Consider the following 19485-nt stretch of genomic DNA (forward strand, 5'->3'; position numbering starts at 1 on the left):
GCATAAGAGATGCTGCCTTTTTCTTATTTGAAGGGAGAAGAAAGAGGAAGTTTTTCTGAAATAACAAAAAGCCACTTCAGGTATTTCCTATAGTTTCTGAAACATGAGGATCTTAAAGAAAGACAGTTCCACATGACACATTTAAGGGATTCCTTAAAAAAAAAATAAAATTAAGGGATCAAGAGACCAAACTCAATTTAAAAAAAAACCAAAACAAAACACCCAATAACAGATTCCCTGCCTTGTTCTGATAAGCACACAAGTCAGTTGCAATATCCTCAATGAGTATCTTTTACTGATGTGGAGAATGCAGCAGTGATCACTAAGTGATATTACAATAAAAAAGAAAGGAAACAAAGGACTGCTGTTTAACAAAACTAAAAAGTGCTATAAAAGTGCTTGTCCAGACTTAAACCTGAAGTTGTCTGGCAAAGTGATCCTTCACTCCTAACCCTTGATCTGCCAGTTACAAACAACTCACATTTTTCTGAGTGTCTTCAGATACAAGTTCATTTACATTTCCAGTACCTCCCAGAAACCCCCCAGTTCAGCTAGAGCTGGCCAACTCTTTTCAGATACTCATTGCTCAACTGTGGATCAGAGAAGACCAACAATTAAGATGTGGGTAAACAGCATAGCATATAAAACCAAATCAAATAGCACATGATTAACTGAGACATGCTTTTATCAGACACAGAATAAAGATATTTTTAAATCCTACAACCTCAGTTCAGAAAACACATGCAAGACTTCAGCATTCCAGAGATACGACAGCCATAACCACAAGCATGTTCCAGATTGTAATATTCCAATCTATCTCAATTTAGCAGGTCATTTACAAGATGACATGCACAACCTGGGGTTTCCAGTGATGAGCAAGCTGAACACTGTCACTTCCTGTTTACCTGCACAGCATCATTAGCAGCTTATTCAGCTGCGTCTTACTGCTTAAGTCTCATTGCTTAATGCTGCTCAACTCCTGGCTGGCCAGAAAGCAGCAGACACGTGACAAAATCCAGTTTTTTGTGTTCTGTTGTTGAAGTCATACATTTAGTTACTTCCAAAACAACAGAAAGTGTGCTACACGCAGGCCATCCACAAATTTGTTACCGTGGTACTGCCATGGAGCAAAAATTCTAACTACAGAAGACAGACATTTTGTCTTGCAGTTCCACTCCCACCTCCAGCATGTCAAGACACTCAGAATCAAGTCATGTAAGACTGTTCCTTTTCAAAACTCGGGGAATTTTTAGGTTAAATGTTAACGTCTAATTTAAAATGCCTCAAAATGGAAAGGTAATCAAGACTCCCAAGACTAGAATGATCCTTACACAAAAGGAGCACTGTACAGATATACAGATTAACTGGTTCTCAAAACGATGTTTCATAGTCATACACAGAAATTGCAGATTGGTGTTTCAAGCCATATAGACTCAAGGCAAAACCCGTGAGTTTCATGCACCCCATGGGATAAAACTGGAGCTTGAATCTATTTTGTCCTGTTCCACTGTCTATTCAGTTACAAGGGAAACCAGCTCCTTTGATTCAACATTCTCTTCTACTAGCAACCCGATGCCTTCACTCACGAAGGTCCTCTTTCTTCAGCCTTCACCAATCACTCAGTTTTCTATGCAATAACGTTTTTCTAGATGCTACATACTAGTTTTATATTTAATGCAGGGTCATATAAGAAGATCCTCACACCCACTTTGAACATGAGTATGTTTCGAGAAAATGTGAGAAAATCTCATCATCCATAAAAAACAAAACAGGTTTGCTTTGGTTTTGTATGTGTTTTTTAAGAATTAGACCCACTATATTTCTTTATAGACCCACTTAATGGTAAATGTATCACCATGGTCACAAATAAAAATCTTCAGAACAACAGTTAAATTGATTAAAGAAAGGATGTGAAGCATAAGCCTCAGGAATTCCTGCATTATCCCAGCTCTGGAACACTCATTAATGAGCCCTTGAAAATGCTATTTAGTATCTACTGATATTCCCAGGTCCAGATTTAAAAATATAAAAAAATTAATATTTACTTTGCAGAGGTGAGGTTTAGGTGAACTTTTCTTATGCTCTTTACAGTTGAGGGCAGAAAAAAGTAAGGAATGTTGACTTCAGATGAAATAAAAGTGTTTTGAAATAAAAAAAAAACCTTTTATAAGACAGCATTAACTTCATGCCAATACAAAACAAAGAACCCCCTTCAAAATATTAACAAATTTGAGAAAAGGCTATTAAAAGTAAAACCTCTTTGAATAACAGCCAGCAACTGGCCTTGCAATCGTGTATACAACTTGCATCCTGCCCTGTAAAGCAGACTCAATCCACTTACATAAGGGTACTTAGGGATGCAACCCCCCTCACACTTTCACTGTGCCACAACTCAACATGTTTTAATTCCTCCTTCAGCAGTTCACATTTGACTTGAATATAACTGCCATGTTCAGATATAAGGAAACTCATAATTGTACATAAGATTTTATCTTTTTTTACATCACCGAGTCTGCTATGAATAAAGTTATTCCCAGTTATAAGTTTCAAAAAGTAGATATACTATGGGAGAACATTGCATGAGGATTAGTTGCATGATCCCTGGATATATTCAAAGCTCATTCTAGGAATACAATGCTAAAACCTCTTTTGGAGTGGAAGATGTGCCTAATAGTGAAAGCACGAGCTGAATGTGTGGAAGACTGCTATTCTTCATTTAGTTCTGGCAACAGCCTGCTGCATCATGTTTACGTTTATTTCTCCCCTATGACTCAGTTCCCTCATCTGTAATACAGAGATACAGACCTCTACCTCTGTAAAGTCCCTTGAGAACTACTGATGAAGGAAAAACAAAAGAAAAAAAGTATGCTGCCACGACAGATATACATTATTTTGTGGGTGGGGGGGTGTGTGTAGACACTACATTATCTTCTCTGTCAGTAGCAAAACCAACTTGATTTCCACATCACTAGCGTTAGTTTTCTCCCCCATGCATGAACATTAATTAATACCTGATAGCCTGGTCACTGTTGGCTGTTTTAGATAAGGAAATTAACATATTCTTTTACCATGAGGGATGCCCCTTGAGTAAAGTGAGATTTATTACAGCTAACAGTTACAACTGTCACTGCCTGTACCAGCTCCTTCTTTGTAGGTCCAAAGCACTTCATTTACCAGTGGATTGTGGAGGCCAAAAGCCATTTAAATTCACCCATATGTAAACAAACTTTAGTAGTTTGAAAGCAGCATCACAGAATGGTGGTCTTACGTGGACAATTCTATGCAAACTTCAGGCTTAAGTTATGTATTTTCATTTTAGACAAATCACAGCTGTAAATTCTTTGTAACAAACTTCCTAATGTTTCTGTAAATCATCATCACTTTTTTTTTTTTTTTTAAGATGGGAGAATAAAGAGCACAAAGCACATAAGTCAAAACTTAACAGCAAAAGAAAAATTATTTTTATGAAACAAGAGTACTTTCCCACCTACCTGGCATCTCTCAGATGTCTCTTCTGAGAGAGACTTCTGAGATCCTGACCCCTGAGCAACAAACCCCCCCCGCCCTGAAGCCTCAGTACATAAGGACTGAGAAAATCATGAGACCATGCACCACAAAAAAAAATGAATCTGATGTTGGCACTACCAGAGGAACTAGATAATGACCTGACAAAAGTAGTTTTGAAAACTAGGCACTCTATCCTAGTTCCAGCACAGCCCTTCGATAAGGGCAATCATCATCATATACATCTAGGTTCTTTTACAAAGAATTTGGCTACATAATAAAAAACGGTAGAGATATTTTAGTTTAGCTTTTGGTATTACTACTTATGCCTCTTAAAAACTGCATTAAGAGCTTGCCCCCAGCCATATCCTGTAGCATGGGCTCTAAATTATCTAAATTTAAATTCTCAGGCCAGGCATTACTGTGAAAAAAATCCTTAATTTCTACTATGTAAGAAAAGCTCCCCTGTACAATCTGTGTTTCTGTTACACTCTCCCCTTGGATTATCCAAATGAATAGTACAAAGGTAATATTTGATGTAGGTCATTGATGGAAAGAAAATAAACCTTAAGGAAAGGAATTGCTGTGTTTGCAATACTCAATTTTCAAGGTGAGAAAATAAATGATACAACCGACCTCTGCCAAGCTAGGACTTAGAAAAAAGTTGAGATGAAGAACAATTTTGAAACTCAGATATTAATAACAGAATTGACAATTCCCTTTCTGAACTTACTACCCACTACCGGAAAATAAATGCAGAGGGCAACTGAATTGGAAAGCTCCTTCCCTGAAGCAGAAAATTTTTCCTCGGTACTCTGTAAGGAGTCAGAATGTTACTTATCACGAAGCTGACTGCTCTGCTAGGCACAACCAGAACAATAAAAACTGTAAAGAATCTACTCATTTACACTTAAAGTGTTTATTTATACACAAAATGTTGCAGGAAGAGAGCAACAGGATGTATTTTTCCTCTGCACTCAACACTTTGTGGTGTCCATGTCCATTCACCAGCTTCCAGTTTAAAAATCACACAATACATCTTTTTCCCATCATTGTGGAGCTGATAGTACAATTTCACATACTTCTAATGAGCAACCATAGACAAAACCAAGGAACAGAGGCAGTGATATTGTTCTTAGTCTTTTATTCTTATATATTCATATGTTTGGATGGGTCAGAACAAAAGCATCCCCACAAAAAAATGAACGTAATTAGCTCTCCAGTACTGTTGCGTCCCTGTTCATAACTTGTGAACATTGTTCAGCATCAATAACAAATATGCAACATGAAAAATTAAAAGTATGTACCAGCCAGAATTTACAAATTATAAAAATTATTTCACTCTACTTACAACAGTATTAAAATAGCACTAGATCTTGTGTGAGAAACGAAGTTTACAATAAAGAAAATCAGTATTTATTAGATCAATAATAAGACTTTGGAATCCACAACATCACACCAATATAATTTTAGCAGGAACACAGTATTTTAAAATATTTTTAAAACTCTTCAGATAGAAAATATTTGTTTCAAAGAACATTTACATTAGGTTTGAAACTGACCTCTTCTCTTTTGGTAAGTATTGTCTGAATTAATGAAATACAGCCAAATGAGCCAAAATAATAACTTTAACAAAAAGGATCTTAAGATAGCATTGCTTTTGATTCCTATGAAAATGAAATACTGGAAACAATCAAACTGTATTGCACTGGCAGTCTAATCAGCCAGTATCATTACCCTAAACAAGCATCAGATTTGAAGCATTACATGCTTCAATTTGAATGCCTTTTCTGCAAGTCTTCAAGTCTGTTCTGAAGCTGACAGTAAGGCTAACATGCTCAGTGTCACTGGTTCTTGCTGCTTGGGAGAACTGGCAACAACCTGACTGTCAGGCCAAGTGTTTGTCACTTTTCTGAAAACCTCCACTTACACAATGATAAGTCACAGTGCTTTTTATGACAGTATAAAGATAGCAGGTATATTGTTACACCACACTAACAGAATAAAAATGTTCATTAATACTGGTTGTAACCATTAAACAGAATAAAAAAGTTATTATAAGGACATAAATTTTTCAGTAATTTTTCCAAAATTCCTTTGGAAATGAGATATTCCTCCATAAGGGCGCTGATGCAACTTAAGCCCCCACAACTGAAAGAAGGTACGTATGCCCTGCCAAAGCAGACTCTGGGTTTCCAGTTTTTATATGGGTATTCCCTCCCTTTGTGATCAACTAACTACATCAATTGCTCTGAGCACCTGAACAGCCTCAATCTGTTAGCACAGAAACAAAAAGCTCTTGATGTTGAGTGTACAGAATACCAGTTCCAGGAGTATACAGTTTAGAGAAAACAAGCTGATTACCCAACTGTCTAAGACAGTGTTCAAGAAAAATAACACCCTACTCAAAAGACTTTATATGAGTTTAGATAAACAGAGTATCTCTTCCAGACTCCTGGAATGAATAAGCACAGGAGGGAGACCTACATAACAGCAATGCTACTGCTAGAGGTTCAGCATGGTAAATGTTATGAACATCAGATTAAAGTCTGATGTTCATAAAGTACAACTGGGTCCTCAAAAGATATAAGAATTCAATTATTTGCCAGAAATGTCGAGGCTGTGGTATAAACACTGATGATCTTTCTACCAGAAGATGGTGTTGGGCGTGTTCCAGTAACACAGCTAGACCTTGAGCAAGCTGGGGGGTGGGGAGCAAAGCCTTGATTTTTTGGTAGTCCAGACTTCACTCCTGGGCACATGGACTATTTACAGAAGATGAAGCAGATTTATAGAAGAAATTGAAAGGCTAGCCAACTTCACCAATGAAAGCATCCTATAGAACATCTGTTATTCAAAAGTGGATCCTTCCAAAGGCGGCCTCTATCATCCACCACGCGATGTGCAATATGATACAGAACTTGAGTTTTATATTAGCTGACGTGGAACTAAGATCTTTAAATCTTCCCATCCCCATGTAAAAGCTTCCATGCTGCAACAAACACTACAATCCTCTGAAGAACTCCAGAGTCAAAGAAGTGATGTCAGTCATCTCACTTAAGGACCAAGTTACTCTGACAAACCAGGGCACCATGCTGCACTTCAACAAAGTGCCCAAAGCATGTGAAATGCAAAACCAGACTTGATGACAAATGGCAGACATCCTTATTTATGGCTGGTTTGCTTATTTGAAATAAGACAACTATGTAACACCCTTTGCTAAGTCAGACTTGCATCACAATGATATTATCTGTATGTGGTGACCTTGGAGAATATGTTATTTCTAGTAACATGGATGTTGGTACTACGTCATTTAATTGCTAAAGCAATTATCGCAGCCAACATTTACATGCAAGTCACCATCCTGAAATTAAAACTAAAAAGCACTCAGCTTCTGAATACTGTTATCTCCCTTCTGCTCTGAAGCAAAGACTACCTGCTGTGGGAGAACTGCTTGTACAGCACCAAGCATCACCAGTTCCTGACAGTGCTGACTTATAAAAGCAGACATTGAAAAAAAACCATGGCTTGAGGGGGAAAGAGATCACAGGACACTAGGGGGGGGAAAAAGATGAAAACTTCAGGGAAGCATTGATAGAACAGAGACATCTAAACACGATCTAACAGATCTATTGATGTAGAAGACAGAACTGGAAAGGTTCCTGGGCTCATACCTCTACATCCAAGACAGAACCAATTATTAAGGTGAGACACCAGAACAGAATATGTGACAATTAAACTATCATTAAATATGCTACTTCACCTCCTAGAACTGTCTCTGGAGCTCAAGCAGGAAACCAATTATTGCATCTGAACTGACAGAAAACTGGTAAAACACTCCAAAATGCAGCCGCAAGAAAGATTCCAAGAGACCTCAGTGCAGCCCTGGAGTGTCTGAAGATGCACAAAACTTTTCCTGAATTGCTTACAAAATACTCATCAGAAAACTCTAGACAGAAATTCATTTTCTTGGTAGGCCAGTGCTCTGTAATCAAGTAGTGCAGTAAGTGAAATGCAGCAGCCCTTAATGTCACCCCTGCTGTACCTAACACAGCCTGTAGAAGCACAGTTACAAGACAGACAGATCTCCTTAGCAGAGGGCAAAATAGATCTTTTTTCTCCTGAAATCGGAGAAGAGGATGAAGAACCTTATGAGCTTGTGTCTGTAGTATGTCAGATGCACTTGATAATTTTTCCACTGCAGTAGGTTGTTACATGCACAGGCACACCTTTGCTGGAAACTTGTAGTCACCTGCATTTTCTCAGGTTTCCAAAATCAAGTTCTAGGAGCAGAAAGAAAAGATGGAATTTTGTTCCTGGCAGGACAACCAGGTTTGACTCTGGCTTGATGTCAGAGAGGACAGTTACGGGACCAGTACCAGAGCTGACCCTTAATCTGTGATGTAGATCCTACTGACAATACTAGAACAGATAGCTCACGTCCATCTCCCCATCCCAAGCACTACAATTGCTTTTGTCTCCTGGTAGCTTTACCTGGTTGTGCAAATATTAGTAGCTAGGTCCAGGGGCACTTTCTGGATCTAGTGGCAAGTGGTACAGCAGAATGCACATCTGCACAGAAGAACTCTCTCCCTCCACCCAACACAACACAGACTGGGTAAGGCCCTATTAGGAACTGTGTTTACACTATTCTATTCCCAAAACCATGCTTGTTAATTTGAGTGAATACTAACTAGCACTACCCAAACCTGTGCCAGGAAGTGTATATTATATACCATGGACAGTCACAGAACAGTGCCTGAGTTCATACTACTGCCCTACTTAAGTCTGTTAGGATCAGTATGTTAGCACAGACGGCTGACAGACCAGAGGTGAGAGAAAGGACAAGATCCATCTTTCTGCTACTAAGCTTCAATGTACACTGGGTGGGTATTTTGCATTTTGAGCCTGTCAGTTCTGGTTATTGAGGACAGAAAAGTATGGTCCAGACAGGTATGGCCAGTGTAAGGGATGGACCCCTTGGTTACACACTATGAAGCTTGGAGCAGCAACAGAAACACTTGTTCAATAAGCAGCTCTCAGATAAACAATATGAACACAGGGCAGAACAACAGACAGGATTTGTTGTTTACAGGCAAAGACCAGAGATGTTCAAAGACACTGTTAAGGAAAAGTCTCAGTGAAGAACTGAAGCACTGAATGAGAGACCTCCTAAACAACATAAAAAGATGAAGTCAAAAACATGATATGGAATAAGCTAGATCTACATTTCCTACAGAAACGCTGAGCACCAAATCCATCTCCATTCATCCGATCAAACAAAACTGTAATGCAACTAGGTGTGTTGCATCTTGTCCACACTTGAATGAAGGCAAGGAAGGGCATGCTTTCTGCAGAGGTTCAGATGTCCTAACAGTCTCTCAAGTACATAAAGATTGGAGCGTGAATGAGATATGAACAAATCTCTCAAAGACAAAACTAATTTCTTTTAATAAAAAGTGGCTTGTTGAATTACTACAGAGTTCTAGAGATCAAGCACAACGAGCATTTTCTGTTGCAATGACACTTTAAAACCTTGTATAGTTTTAAATGTAAAGCTCCAGGTACACAAACTGAGAACAGTGCTAACAGTGCAGTGCAACACTTAGAGGCCAACATTGTTTAAGAAAGGTCAAAGTGACATCTACTGTATGACTGAAAAATACTGGCTGATGTAAAACCACACAAAATTAAGCCCCACATATGTATTTTTTTGAAACTGTTAATAGTCAGGTTACTAAAAATAAAAACACTAATGACTGTGTGTCCAGTTATAAAATTAATTTCATACCAGAGATACCCTTAACTACAGACTAAAGACAAATAAAGAAAAAACAGCTCTGCATTTTGTTAAAAAACTACTGCTTCCTCTTTGCAAATTCATGGGGAAGCTTTTGCCTGTGGTATTGCACAGAACACATACCACTACAGGATGTTCATAGTTTTCTTCCTCTTTTCAGTTAACCGCAAAAATCAAGCATAGTTTTACAGAGAGAAGCCTATTTGGATGTCTTTGTGTATATTTAGTGTCATAAGCCAAGTGATGTTTCTGTTTGCTTTGGCTGATTGAGGGGGAGTAAAGGAAAAAAAATGTCTACTTACAAAGAATGACCACATCTTAGCTGTGCACAGAGAGAACTGTCACATGGCTAGCGGAGCAGGAAATAACTTACAGTTCACTCAAAGCTGGACTAAGCAATTCTGTGGTTTCAGATCTGAGTCTGTAGAGTTGCTGAAGCTGTATCTTCCAGTATACAGTTTCTTAATATAGCAGCTTAGAACTGGAGAGCCTGGTCCTCCCTGGAGAAGCAGCATTGGAGGGTGGAGCAGTGCAAGAAGCCTGAGGAATATCACACTCTGACTTTTGCTTCCCCCTCTTACCCATCAAAATTTATCTTTTCTGTAACAACATTAACAACGACTTTGTGCCAGTGAAGATGAAACAGGAGAGAAATGTCTCATGGCTGTATCTCAGGCTGAAGTGCACTCTATGTATGCAGCAGCAAACAGACTGTCTCCTCATCTCCTTCCTCATGCAATGCTCTGTTGACTTAGAAGAATACAAGCTATGTCTATCTGGATATGAGTAGAAGGACTACATGTCTTATGAGATACAAAGTTCATCAGCAAGAACAAAGCTCCTGTGGAACTGAGAAGTAGGGGAGTAAGGGGATGAAGAACGGTGAGGAAGGGAGACACTTCTAGCTGGAGATCTTTGTGCAGATTATGGATGCAGGGGCTGAAGGGAGAAAGGAAGATCCTGTAAGCACTTGAGGTACAAGGGGGAAAGAGGAAATAAGGGAAGGAGACTCTTTTTCTAGGACGGAAGGACAGAAAACTTGTTAAAATAGAGGGTGTATGATAAGAGAGTGCAAGGAGACCCTGATGAAAGCTGAGACAAAATTCAGAGGACAGAGATCACTGTTCAAGACTTTAAAGTAAATCATCAGGATGGGTCTTACAAAAGAAATAGTGGTTAAATTAATTCCTAAAATATCATTACCTACTTTACCGTACTCTGCTGTATAAAAATCTTAAAACTTTACTTTCTACGCAGAAACCAAGATTCTTCTTAAGTCAATATATTACTGCTTCTATCATAAAATGTACTAAGAAGGTTGTAAAACATCTCTTACTTTTCTTTATCCCTAACATTGAAAGAAAGATATTAATACAACTAATTAATACTAATCTATTTTCTTATCCACAAATCACATACAGATAAATAAATCTCTTGGCTGTCACCCTGAGGGGGAAGAAAACTTTTACGATTCAGTGCCAAATTCCCATATTCAAAAATTCTTGTTGTTCTTCAGCCTAGACATCATGACAAGTACTAGGCCTTGTTACTTAATACTCAGAGAACGTTATTTAGGAATCCATATTTTGATTTCATCTATCTTCTAAATAACCTCACCAAGTGCTGGCTAACTTTCTGGAAAACCATCATTGGTAACACCTGAAGTAAATGCATTTTTTAAAGTGTTTGCAATCTTAGAGGCAAGAGTTACATTTCCATAATTAGGAGTTCAAATAGTGAAATATAGTTTGCTTAGCTTTACAAAGAGGAGAAAGCTACATTTTCTTTTGTTAGGTCGGTGTTTCTCAAATTGCAGGCAGAGTATTCCCACATATAAAGCATGCTTGGTGAGCACAGGTATGTTCCTCTATAACTATACCACTCCTATGCTGCATAACGGCTAGAGTAGATAAAGTCGATAACAAAAGTAGATAAAGGCAAAATAATCACATTGAAGGGAAGCAAGATGAATGCAGGAGAATTCTGAATTACACATAAAGTTCTGAAGGGAAAAATGGTGTGTGAAACCATCTTACAGAAATGGAAATATGACCTTGAGTAGCAAGCATTAATGGGATCTTTCAGCTTTAAGCTAGACACATTGGATAACCAGAAAATGTACTATTTCTCAGAAAACTCAAATTAAAAAAAGCTACCTTACAGTGAGGATTTTAAGGATGGCTGAATAAACAGTACAGGGAAAACAGTCTCACCAAGGTGGGGATCCATGTATGAAAGGAAGCGTCTACAGTGAGCTGCAATCTGCAAATCTGCCAGTATGCCGTGGAGCTCTGCAGCAACAGTTTCCTTGCCAGCAATGATCTTCTCCATAGAACATTAAGTCTACAGGAACTGTACAATTAATGAACTTCTTCCAGAATCATATATTCTTAACACAGGCATTCCAATTTGAGATGCCTAAAGTGTCATTCACTGCATAACCACAAAGAGGTGTCAGGAAAATTGTCTGCCTTTAACTCACAGTTAAGCTGAAAATAACGCTACTATATTTGAACAATTAAGCAAGTGAGCAGCTTTCTAAGAAAGTACCTCTATGATTGTTTCCATTACATCTCTTCTTTTTCCATTTGGGCTTTCTAGTACACTGCTCCTGTTATGTGAAGATCACAGCACACTTGAGGATTCAGGATTGAATTTAACTGCAACTGTCCCTGAAGGTAGCTGCACACCTACTGTGCACATTTTATTGGTTATCCAGGCATAAACATGATGTCTGGAAGCCACAGAAGGTAGTGTGGCAGTGTACCCAAGGAAATACCTCGAGAAACAAAACTATCTTGTACAACATCTGAGTCATGTCACACTTCTGAAAATCCACTTTGAATTATTTCCAGTTACAAGGAAAACCAACAGGCCAATTAAAAAAAAAAAAAACAAACAAAAACCCACCACAAAAAAAACCCACCAACCCTCTGTGTCCCAGTAAAGCATAATGCCAACCTTTCTTGAGAAAATTGTACCCTAACCCACCAATAAGCAACTCTATCTAGTGGCCATGACACACTTTTGTTACTTCCTATATTTTATTATCTGAGTATTAGGTCATGAAACCCTAAGTGTCCTGCGCTATACTAAGTTTTATTTCTGTACTACAAAGATTCCTCAAGAGACGAGCCTGTGAAACACACTCACTGAAAGAGAGGACACCATAAATCTTACCACGTGGCTTAAAGTGAACAGCAAACTTATGACAAACTAAGCACTTAATATCTCACCAAACCCCGTCTCCACTGCAGACAGCACTGCCTATAAAAAAGGCCAATGCAAGAACCAAGCCTTTCATCATATTGGTTAATGAGCCACTGCGAAGTTCCTAGATGACACTCACTCATCACACACAAACCACTTCAATGCTTCACCCATTCTGGCACTGAGCTAGGAGCTGCCAGTGGCAATTGCTGCCATTGCTGGCATCTGCAGCCAATATTTAACCAATGATAGCAGTAAACAAGTTCTTAATTCCAGCACTACTAGAGACCCTAATAGTAGAGCAATAAGGGTCATAAGTTCTACAGAAAAGACAGGGGCGTTTTTTCAGGCAGAAGTACCAGAACTCCTCAGACAGAAGATATCCGAGATCTAAAATTAGAACATTCTCCATTATCACCTTTTTACCTTGAAATTGCATGGTATAAGATGGATCTTATACACGCTACTTGCTACAAACTGTGCTTTTACTAAACCTTTGAGAACCCCAGAAAAAAATATTCAGAGGAAACACTCTAGTGATAACAGATTCAAATCGATATTTGTGATCAGATAATGCAGAGAAATCACATCAATTCTCATTAAAGGAAGAATAAAGAGGTTTTTCTCTGCATGTCTTCATGAAATAGTAAACTCAATCTTTATCTTCTAACAAAAACTACCTCTTCCTTAGGTGTTCTCCTAAGTAAGTGGTATCTTGGTAGAAATCTTGTAGTCAACACATGACTGTTCATTTGAATCCTATATTAAAACTTCTGTGTTCTTCTAAATTCCTCCATCTGATTCTTAGCTGTGAAGAGTTGGTAAGTTACAACACAACAGCTTGTGACTACAAATTGCTTTCATCCTGTTACATCTGTACACTATAGGATTCCAGAGCATGTTATAGGAGCATGAGTGGTATATTTGACCAGCTGATTAACCACAGGTATGCTAAAAGACTTTCAGCACTTGACTACCTCCAAAACAGAGGAAAAAATCTACAAAGTAGCTCAGAGAGAATTGCAAGAGTGCTGAAGCCTTAATAGACTGAAGTACTTGTCTATATTACTATATCACCTTCTGTTTAGCAATGCATAACACTTCCGAACAGAGATCTACAGTGACTCAAATTTGTAGCAGGACTCATCCTGCACGTCAAGAAACAAATTTATGTGTTTAGAACATCAGCTACAAGCATGGTCACGAGATGTAACCACTATAGTCACTGAAGCAAAGACAGAAATTCAACTGATAGTCGCTAAGTTTTTTAAAGTAAGTTGAATAGGAGATTTAGATAACAGTCAGTGATGTCTACTGACAATGATGGGATTTTAATACCTAAATTTGTCTCTTACTTCTGAACTGAATCCCATCCTTTGTGAATAGATGCTTTGTCTCACAGACATAGAGCTATGAGATGCAACGCCCTGCAGAGTGTTCACATGCGGTCTCAAAACACTTCTCATCCATGGGCAAGTAATCTATTTACAGCATAGTTTACTACCTTATCTTAATAGCAAGTTGTGAGCAAAAAAAAAAGCATGAGAAACACTTTATGATAAGCCTACTGTAGATACATGGAGGACGTTTGAGGATAATGGCTAAGCCACTTGCTCTGAAGAGTCTGATCTGATCCATTTCTATGAAAATCAGTTTTGTAGACACAGGTTTGGTTCAGAGAAACTGTCAAAAAAACAATGTAATTCCCTCTAGAAGGGAAGATTATTGCTGATAAGTTGTTTGGGTAAATGACTCCAGTGGATACTAGTGAGGCATATGAAGATGTTACATGTCTTTTGTTAGAACAGGACAAACCTCAAAGAAATCCAGGCATAACTCTCAATATTCTTTTGTTACACAAGATTCCTTTACACTTTGTCTTCTTCCTCTGCATCTCATTTAAAAACACATGCAAAGATGAGATAACCACCTCTGAACTTATGACTCAGTTCTTCCTATCTGTTCAAGAGAGAACTGCTTTTCAAACTACAATCTCAACCTTTTTTGGATGTACAGCATGCAGCATAAACTTCTCGGCCACAGAGGTTGCTTAGACCTGTAGTCCACCTTCAAGTCTCAGTTCATGCTGTTATATGCATAAGTAATCTTACAAATCTTTTCTTGATAAAACATTTAACTCTTATCAATTAAGAGCTATAACTGCCATTCAGGTTTTTATTTTATCTCAACTATTACTGTAATTTGTCCTTTGGCTCTGACATACAAACTTATTCTGGTCGCATGCACTTTAAAAGCAGCCAAAACAGTTTTCCTAGTTAACTGCTGTGTCACTTCTCTTTCTGCATTCTTTACCAGTTCCTGTTTACTCTATCAACCACATCAAGATCTTACAAATAACCTATTCCTAGCCTTACTCATTATACCTAATCCAAGCGCTGAGTCCCACTTCTAAGTAGTGTAAAATATCCATGCTCCATTACCTACTTCTAACATTATCTAGTACACATTTTTCGTGTTTTAAGACCTCTCACAAATATAAAATTATTTTTACGGAATAAAATAATTTTTAATCAGTGACATTACTGGCCAATGTTAATCATGCAAATTATAAAAGTATCCTCTATTAAAAATTATTAATGGGACACTTAGCATTTGCTTTTCCTTACAAAACTCATTGCTTAGGACAAAATTAAAGTGACTGATTTATAACTAAGTACACTTAAGTAAAACCTTCCAAGTTTGGCATAACCACAAAAATATTTCATTAATATGCACAGAAATAGTCTCATAGCCCACCTTAGCATACGTTTACATAGACTTATTTCTACACTATGATAAAAAATAATTATTGAAAAATTTCTACAGATAGTAAATTTTACATCTGACCTAGTTAACAATGTCATGTACCTGAAAAAAAATTAGTTACATGCCTAAGCCACAATAAAAGTCCTATAGAGCTACCTTATGCTGGATACCTACTGCAAGTAGTTCTACATTTGGATTCATATTTCAACCAAATCAACAATAGCTGCAGCTTTGACTATTAGCCAGTGGCTAGGTTTTGAAAACCCAATCTGTCATGGGCAAAGGTATTTTAATTGCTTATAGATTCAGATAAGCATTTTACAGCTCAGCAAGCAGAGGGAAAAAAAGGTGGTAAAAAAAAATGTAGTAACCTTCTGTATGCACATTTGCCTACTAGTCAATGAGATTCCTAAAGTATCAGTAGTAATTCAGAAAATGGTATCAGCTTCAGCAACACACAAAGAGCAACGGCTCTTCACCACTTCCCCCACTCCCAGGTAATTTTTGTGTTCACCAGTCATCATTACTTAAGATGCCATTGAAATTATGTCAGTATCGGAGTTCACAGGTTGCAAGTACTCAATCAAAATAAAGCTACTTGATAAATTCCTTTGCTTTCCATAGAACAAAAATCAAGTAGTTGAATCCTCAATGTTATATCAAAGTAGCTGCCTTGTTATCAGTAAAAAACAGAGAGAAAAGAAAGACTGTTGAAAAAAATCAGGTCCAGAACACCACATGCTTTCTTAACCAAGTCCCTCAGGACTGATACTATCACTATGCCCTCCATAAGAGCACTATAAATTATTAGTACAAAAAGAGTATCTAGGATCATAATCTAATGTCTCAACTGTTCCTCTGGCATTCATTTCACTAGCAATCTAAACACAAAGTCAAGTAAAATATAACCTACAATTCTGATGATATGGCAGATGCACATCACATCCAGTAGCATATCCATCACACACTCTGACAGAAACACTACCCATAGCAGCCAGGCAGCACGGACAATTCACCTGATGGGAAAGTAAGCTTGTAGCATCCTACAAAACTCGCAAGCTCTTCCTTTCTTTAAAAAGGATCATTTACAGTGTGAAGCTTCACTAATAATTCAGACATGCATATTAAGAGATCAAATATCATGTATATTACACCAAAAAGGCATTTTTCAGCATAGTGTGCCAACACTGAGTAGGACTAGAAGGTCAAGAGTATCAAGAGTACTATCAGGCTCTGAGAAACAGACGCCATGGATTCAAGTTAGACAGTCGAAGTTGTTACCATCTCCAGGCGCCCCTTTCACTTCTCTGATAGACATTGCCCTCCAAGGGATAGAGATGCTCAATCTGATCATTAATTAGTTTCTGAATTGTCATTGTGGCTCATGCCACAACAAACCAAAAAAGCCTGGTTAAATATCTCTAGAGCTTCAACACTCAAATCCTCAAGATCAAGCAGAGACCCTCACTTATAGTAAGATAAGCCTATGCTTAACCTAGAAAGCATGTAGGGCTGGGGGAAAAGGGGAGAATGGGCCACAATTAGAAGATACTCAGTTGGATACTCAGTTGAATCAATGGAGATTCTGTGAAAACCACAAGAATGCGTAGTTTCAAGAAAAATACAAAGTAAGTTATGTCTAGGAAGTTATCAACCTGTCACAAGTCACATGACACCCAGATACTGTGAAGATATCTACCTCCAATGTCTGCTTTCAACATGCTATTTATGCAGAAAAGTTGAGAACTTGAGTAGGTGAGTGTTACAGCTGAGCATAATGAAAACAAAAAATATGTTCACTTGACAAGAAAATCCAAGTTGTAGAAAAACAAACTGGAAATCATCTTACACACGCAAATTCATGTACCATTTTTTAAATTTAGAGAAGAGTTATATTTTTTTTGCAAAGGAGCTAAACATATGGAATATGTGCCAGAAGGCAGTTCAATTAATTTGTTTTTTGCAAATCTATTACTTTTCAAAAAACATGCTTTACAGTGACACCTTCTGACCCATTTAACTTAGTTACTGTGATAGCATCTTATTTAACCCACTCCAATGTAAATATCACCTACTTCCTGTTCAGTTACTACATCTTATGCCTTCCTTGCAACAGTCAGTTTGATCAACAATACCATTTCAAAGTCCAAACAGTTATGTAGAACCATTATGACAGCACGGATATCCTGCTTTAAATCACAATTTTAAGTTCATTACTCTTCACGGAGATGCAGGAGGACGCATGGTGCCTAACATTAGTATGTTAGGTGTTGGACACAAGGCATCAGAAGACAGCCAGATAACCTGATTTTCAGTGGCTTCCAAATTATAGCATTTTTTCTTTTTTCAAAAAAGCATTTTTAGTTTTTTTTTTCAAAACCAAGATTTTTCTAAAAGCTGCTTCTTTTCTAAAGAAAGTGGTTAACTTGTGAGCCTTCAAGCAGTTAATACAGATTAGTAGAGTTTTATGTTGACATGCAAAAAGGTATTCTGAAAACGAAGAACATATTGATATAGTTGGTAACACATTTACTACAAGGCTTTTTCTTTTAACTGCTATGTTGCCTTTTTATATAGATACAGGAAGAGATGCAGTATTTAAGTTGCATTTGAGTACATGAGCCTGTTGTTTAGACTAGGAGGAGTACAGACTAAATCCGAGGCAGGCCTAGCACGGATACAAGCCTTCCAACAACTTCAACAACGTTGCTTTGTTGTACCGCAGGTGCACCTGGGGCTCGTCGCGGCCTCGTCCAGCAACTGAACTGCTGCCACCGAGCCCCTCGGCTGCTCCCTCACTGGCCAGTTCCCGCAGCAGGGCGCGGGTCGGCCGCAGGGCAGGGGTGAGCCCCACCGGCCGCCCCCCCGGGAGCTCAGCGCCTATGGGTCGGGGAGCGCGGAAGAACGGAACCCACATCTGCGTTCGAGGCGGTCTCGGAGCCGTCCCGGTGCTCGCGGCTGCGCCCGGAGCCGGCCCGGCGGAAGAGTAGGCAGCCCCGCCGGGCCGGTCCGGTCCGGTCCAAGGGGCTCGTCACACGCGCTACGGGCCGCGGCCGCCGCCATTCACCGCTTCCCGCACCCCCGGTCCGCTCCGACCGCCCAGGGGGCTGCGAGCGAGGCGGGCGGGGAACGAGGCCTGCGGAGGCCGCCCCCCTCCCGGGCGCCGGGCCGGGGCAGCGGAGCGGGCCGGGCCGGCTCCAACTTCCGCAGCCCTCAACTTCCCGGCGCCCCGGCCGGCCTGTCCTCACACGCCCCCTGCCCGCCCCGGCCCTGGCCCTCCGCGCCCGGGGTGGGGACGGGCTGGGGGTCCCGGGCTCGGAGTCCCCGGCCCGGGACAGCCGCGGGCCGCCCCCTCCCCTCCCCGCGGGCCGGGACTCACCACGCATTTCTTGCCGAGGAAGCTGAAGAGGCTCTCGTTCTCCTGCGGGGTGAGCAGCAGGGAGCCCACATTGGTGACCCGCCGCGGCTGCGGGGGCTGCTGTTGCGGGTTGCCACTCATGGCCGGGGCCGGCGCGGCGCTGCCCTCGCCGCCCTGCGACCGTTGGCGCCCGTGGCCCCCTCCTCCTCCGCTGCCGCCGCGGCCTCACAGCAGCCGCATCACGGAGCCTCCCTCTCGGGGCCGGGGAAGGAGGGAGGTGGAGAGGGTGGACGGAGCCTCAGCCAGCTGCCGGCGGCCCGCGGGGGGGGCGCCGGGGAGCGGGGCAGCCGCGCCGGTGCCGCTCCGCGCCGGCGGCCGATCGCGCCCGCCCCTCCGAGAGGCGCTAAACTTCCAACTCCGGCCCGGCTCCGGCGGCCGCGCGATCCAACATGGCAGCGGGGGCGGGCGAGACCACAGCGCGAAGCAGCCAGAGGGGAGCCCGGCGCGCGCCGCCGCCGCGACCATGCGCGCGCGGGGAGGGGGGCGCCGCCTCCCGCCCCGCCGGGCCGCGCCTCGGCAGCCCGCGGGTCACCGCCGCCGCCCGCGCCCTGCCCCTCGGTACCTGCCCGGCCGGCCGAGCGGCTGCCGGGCGGAGGCGGGGAGCAGGAAGATGAAAAAGAGGAAGAGGAGGAAGGAGCCGAGCGGTCCCCGCCGCCTGCCCCGGATAGGGCCTGGCGGGATACGGCCGCACGGCGGGGACCGGCGCGGCGCTGTCCCGGAGGCGGCGGGGACGGCGGCGCCGCTGGGTGCTGCGGGCGAGGGGCCGTGCCGCCCGGGGGCGGGGGGG

At 40.9% G+C, this 19485-nt stretch overlaps 1 protein-coding gene across 2 annotated transcripts in view; it reads right to left on the reverse strand.

The window, feature by feature from the left end:
• Positions 1-19108, reverse strand: part of WASL (WASP like actin nucleation promoting factor) — a 52565-nt gene extending 33457 nt beyond the window's left edge. The window contains exon 1 of one of the 2 annotated variants that reach the window (XM_074903194.1): positions 18660-19108. In XM_074903194.1, the coding sequence (XP_074759295.1) occupies positions 18660-18779 (120 nt within the window). In that variant the 5' untranslated portion in view covers positions 18780-19108. The remainder of the gene's footprint in view (positions 1-18659) is intronic. The other variant, XM_074903195.1, reaches the window with a different exon arrangement.
• Between the last annotated feature and the right edge of the window lie 377 nt (positions 19109-19485).

Source organism: Athene noctua, chromosome 3, assembly GCF_965140245.1.
Source record: "Athene noctua chromosome 3, bAthNoc1.hap1.1, whole genome shotgun sequence".
NCBI lineage: Eukaryota > Metazoa > Chordata > Aves > Strigiformes > Strigidae > Athene > Athene noctua.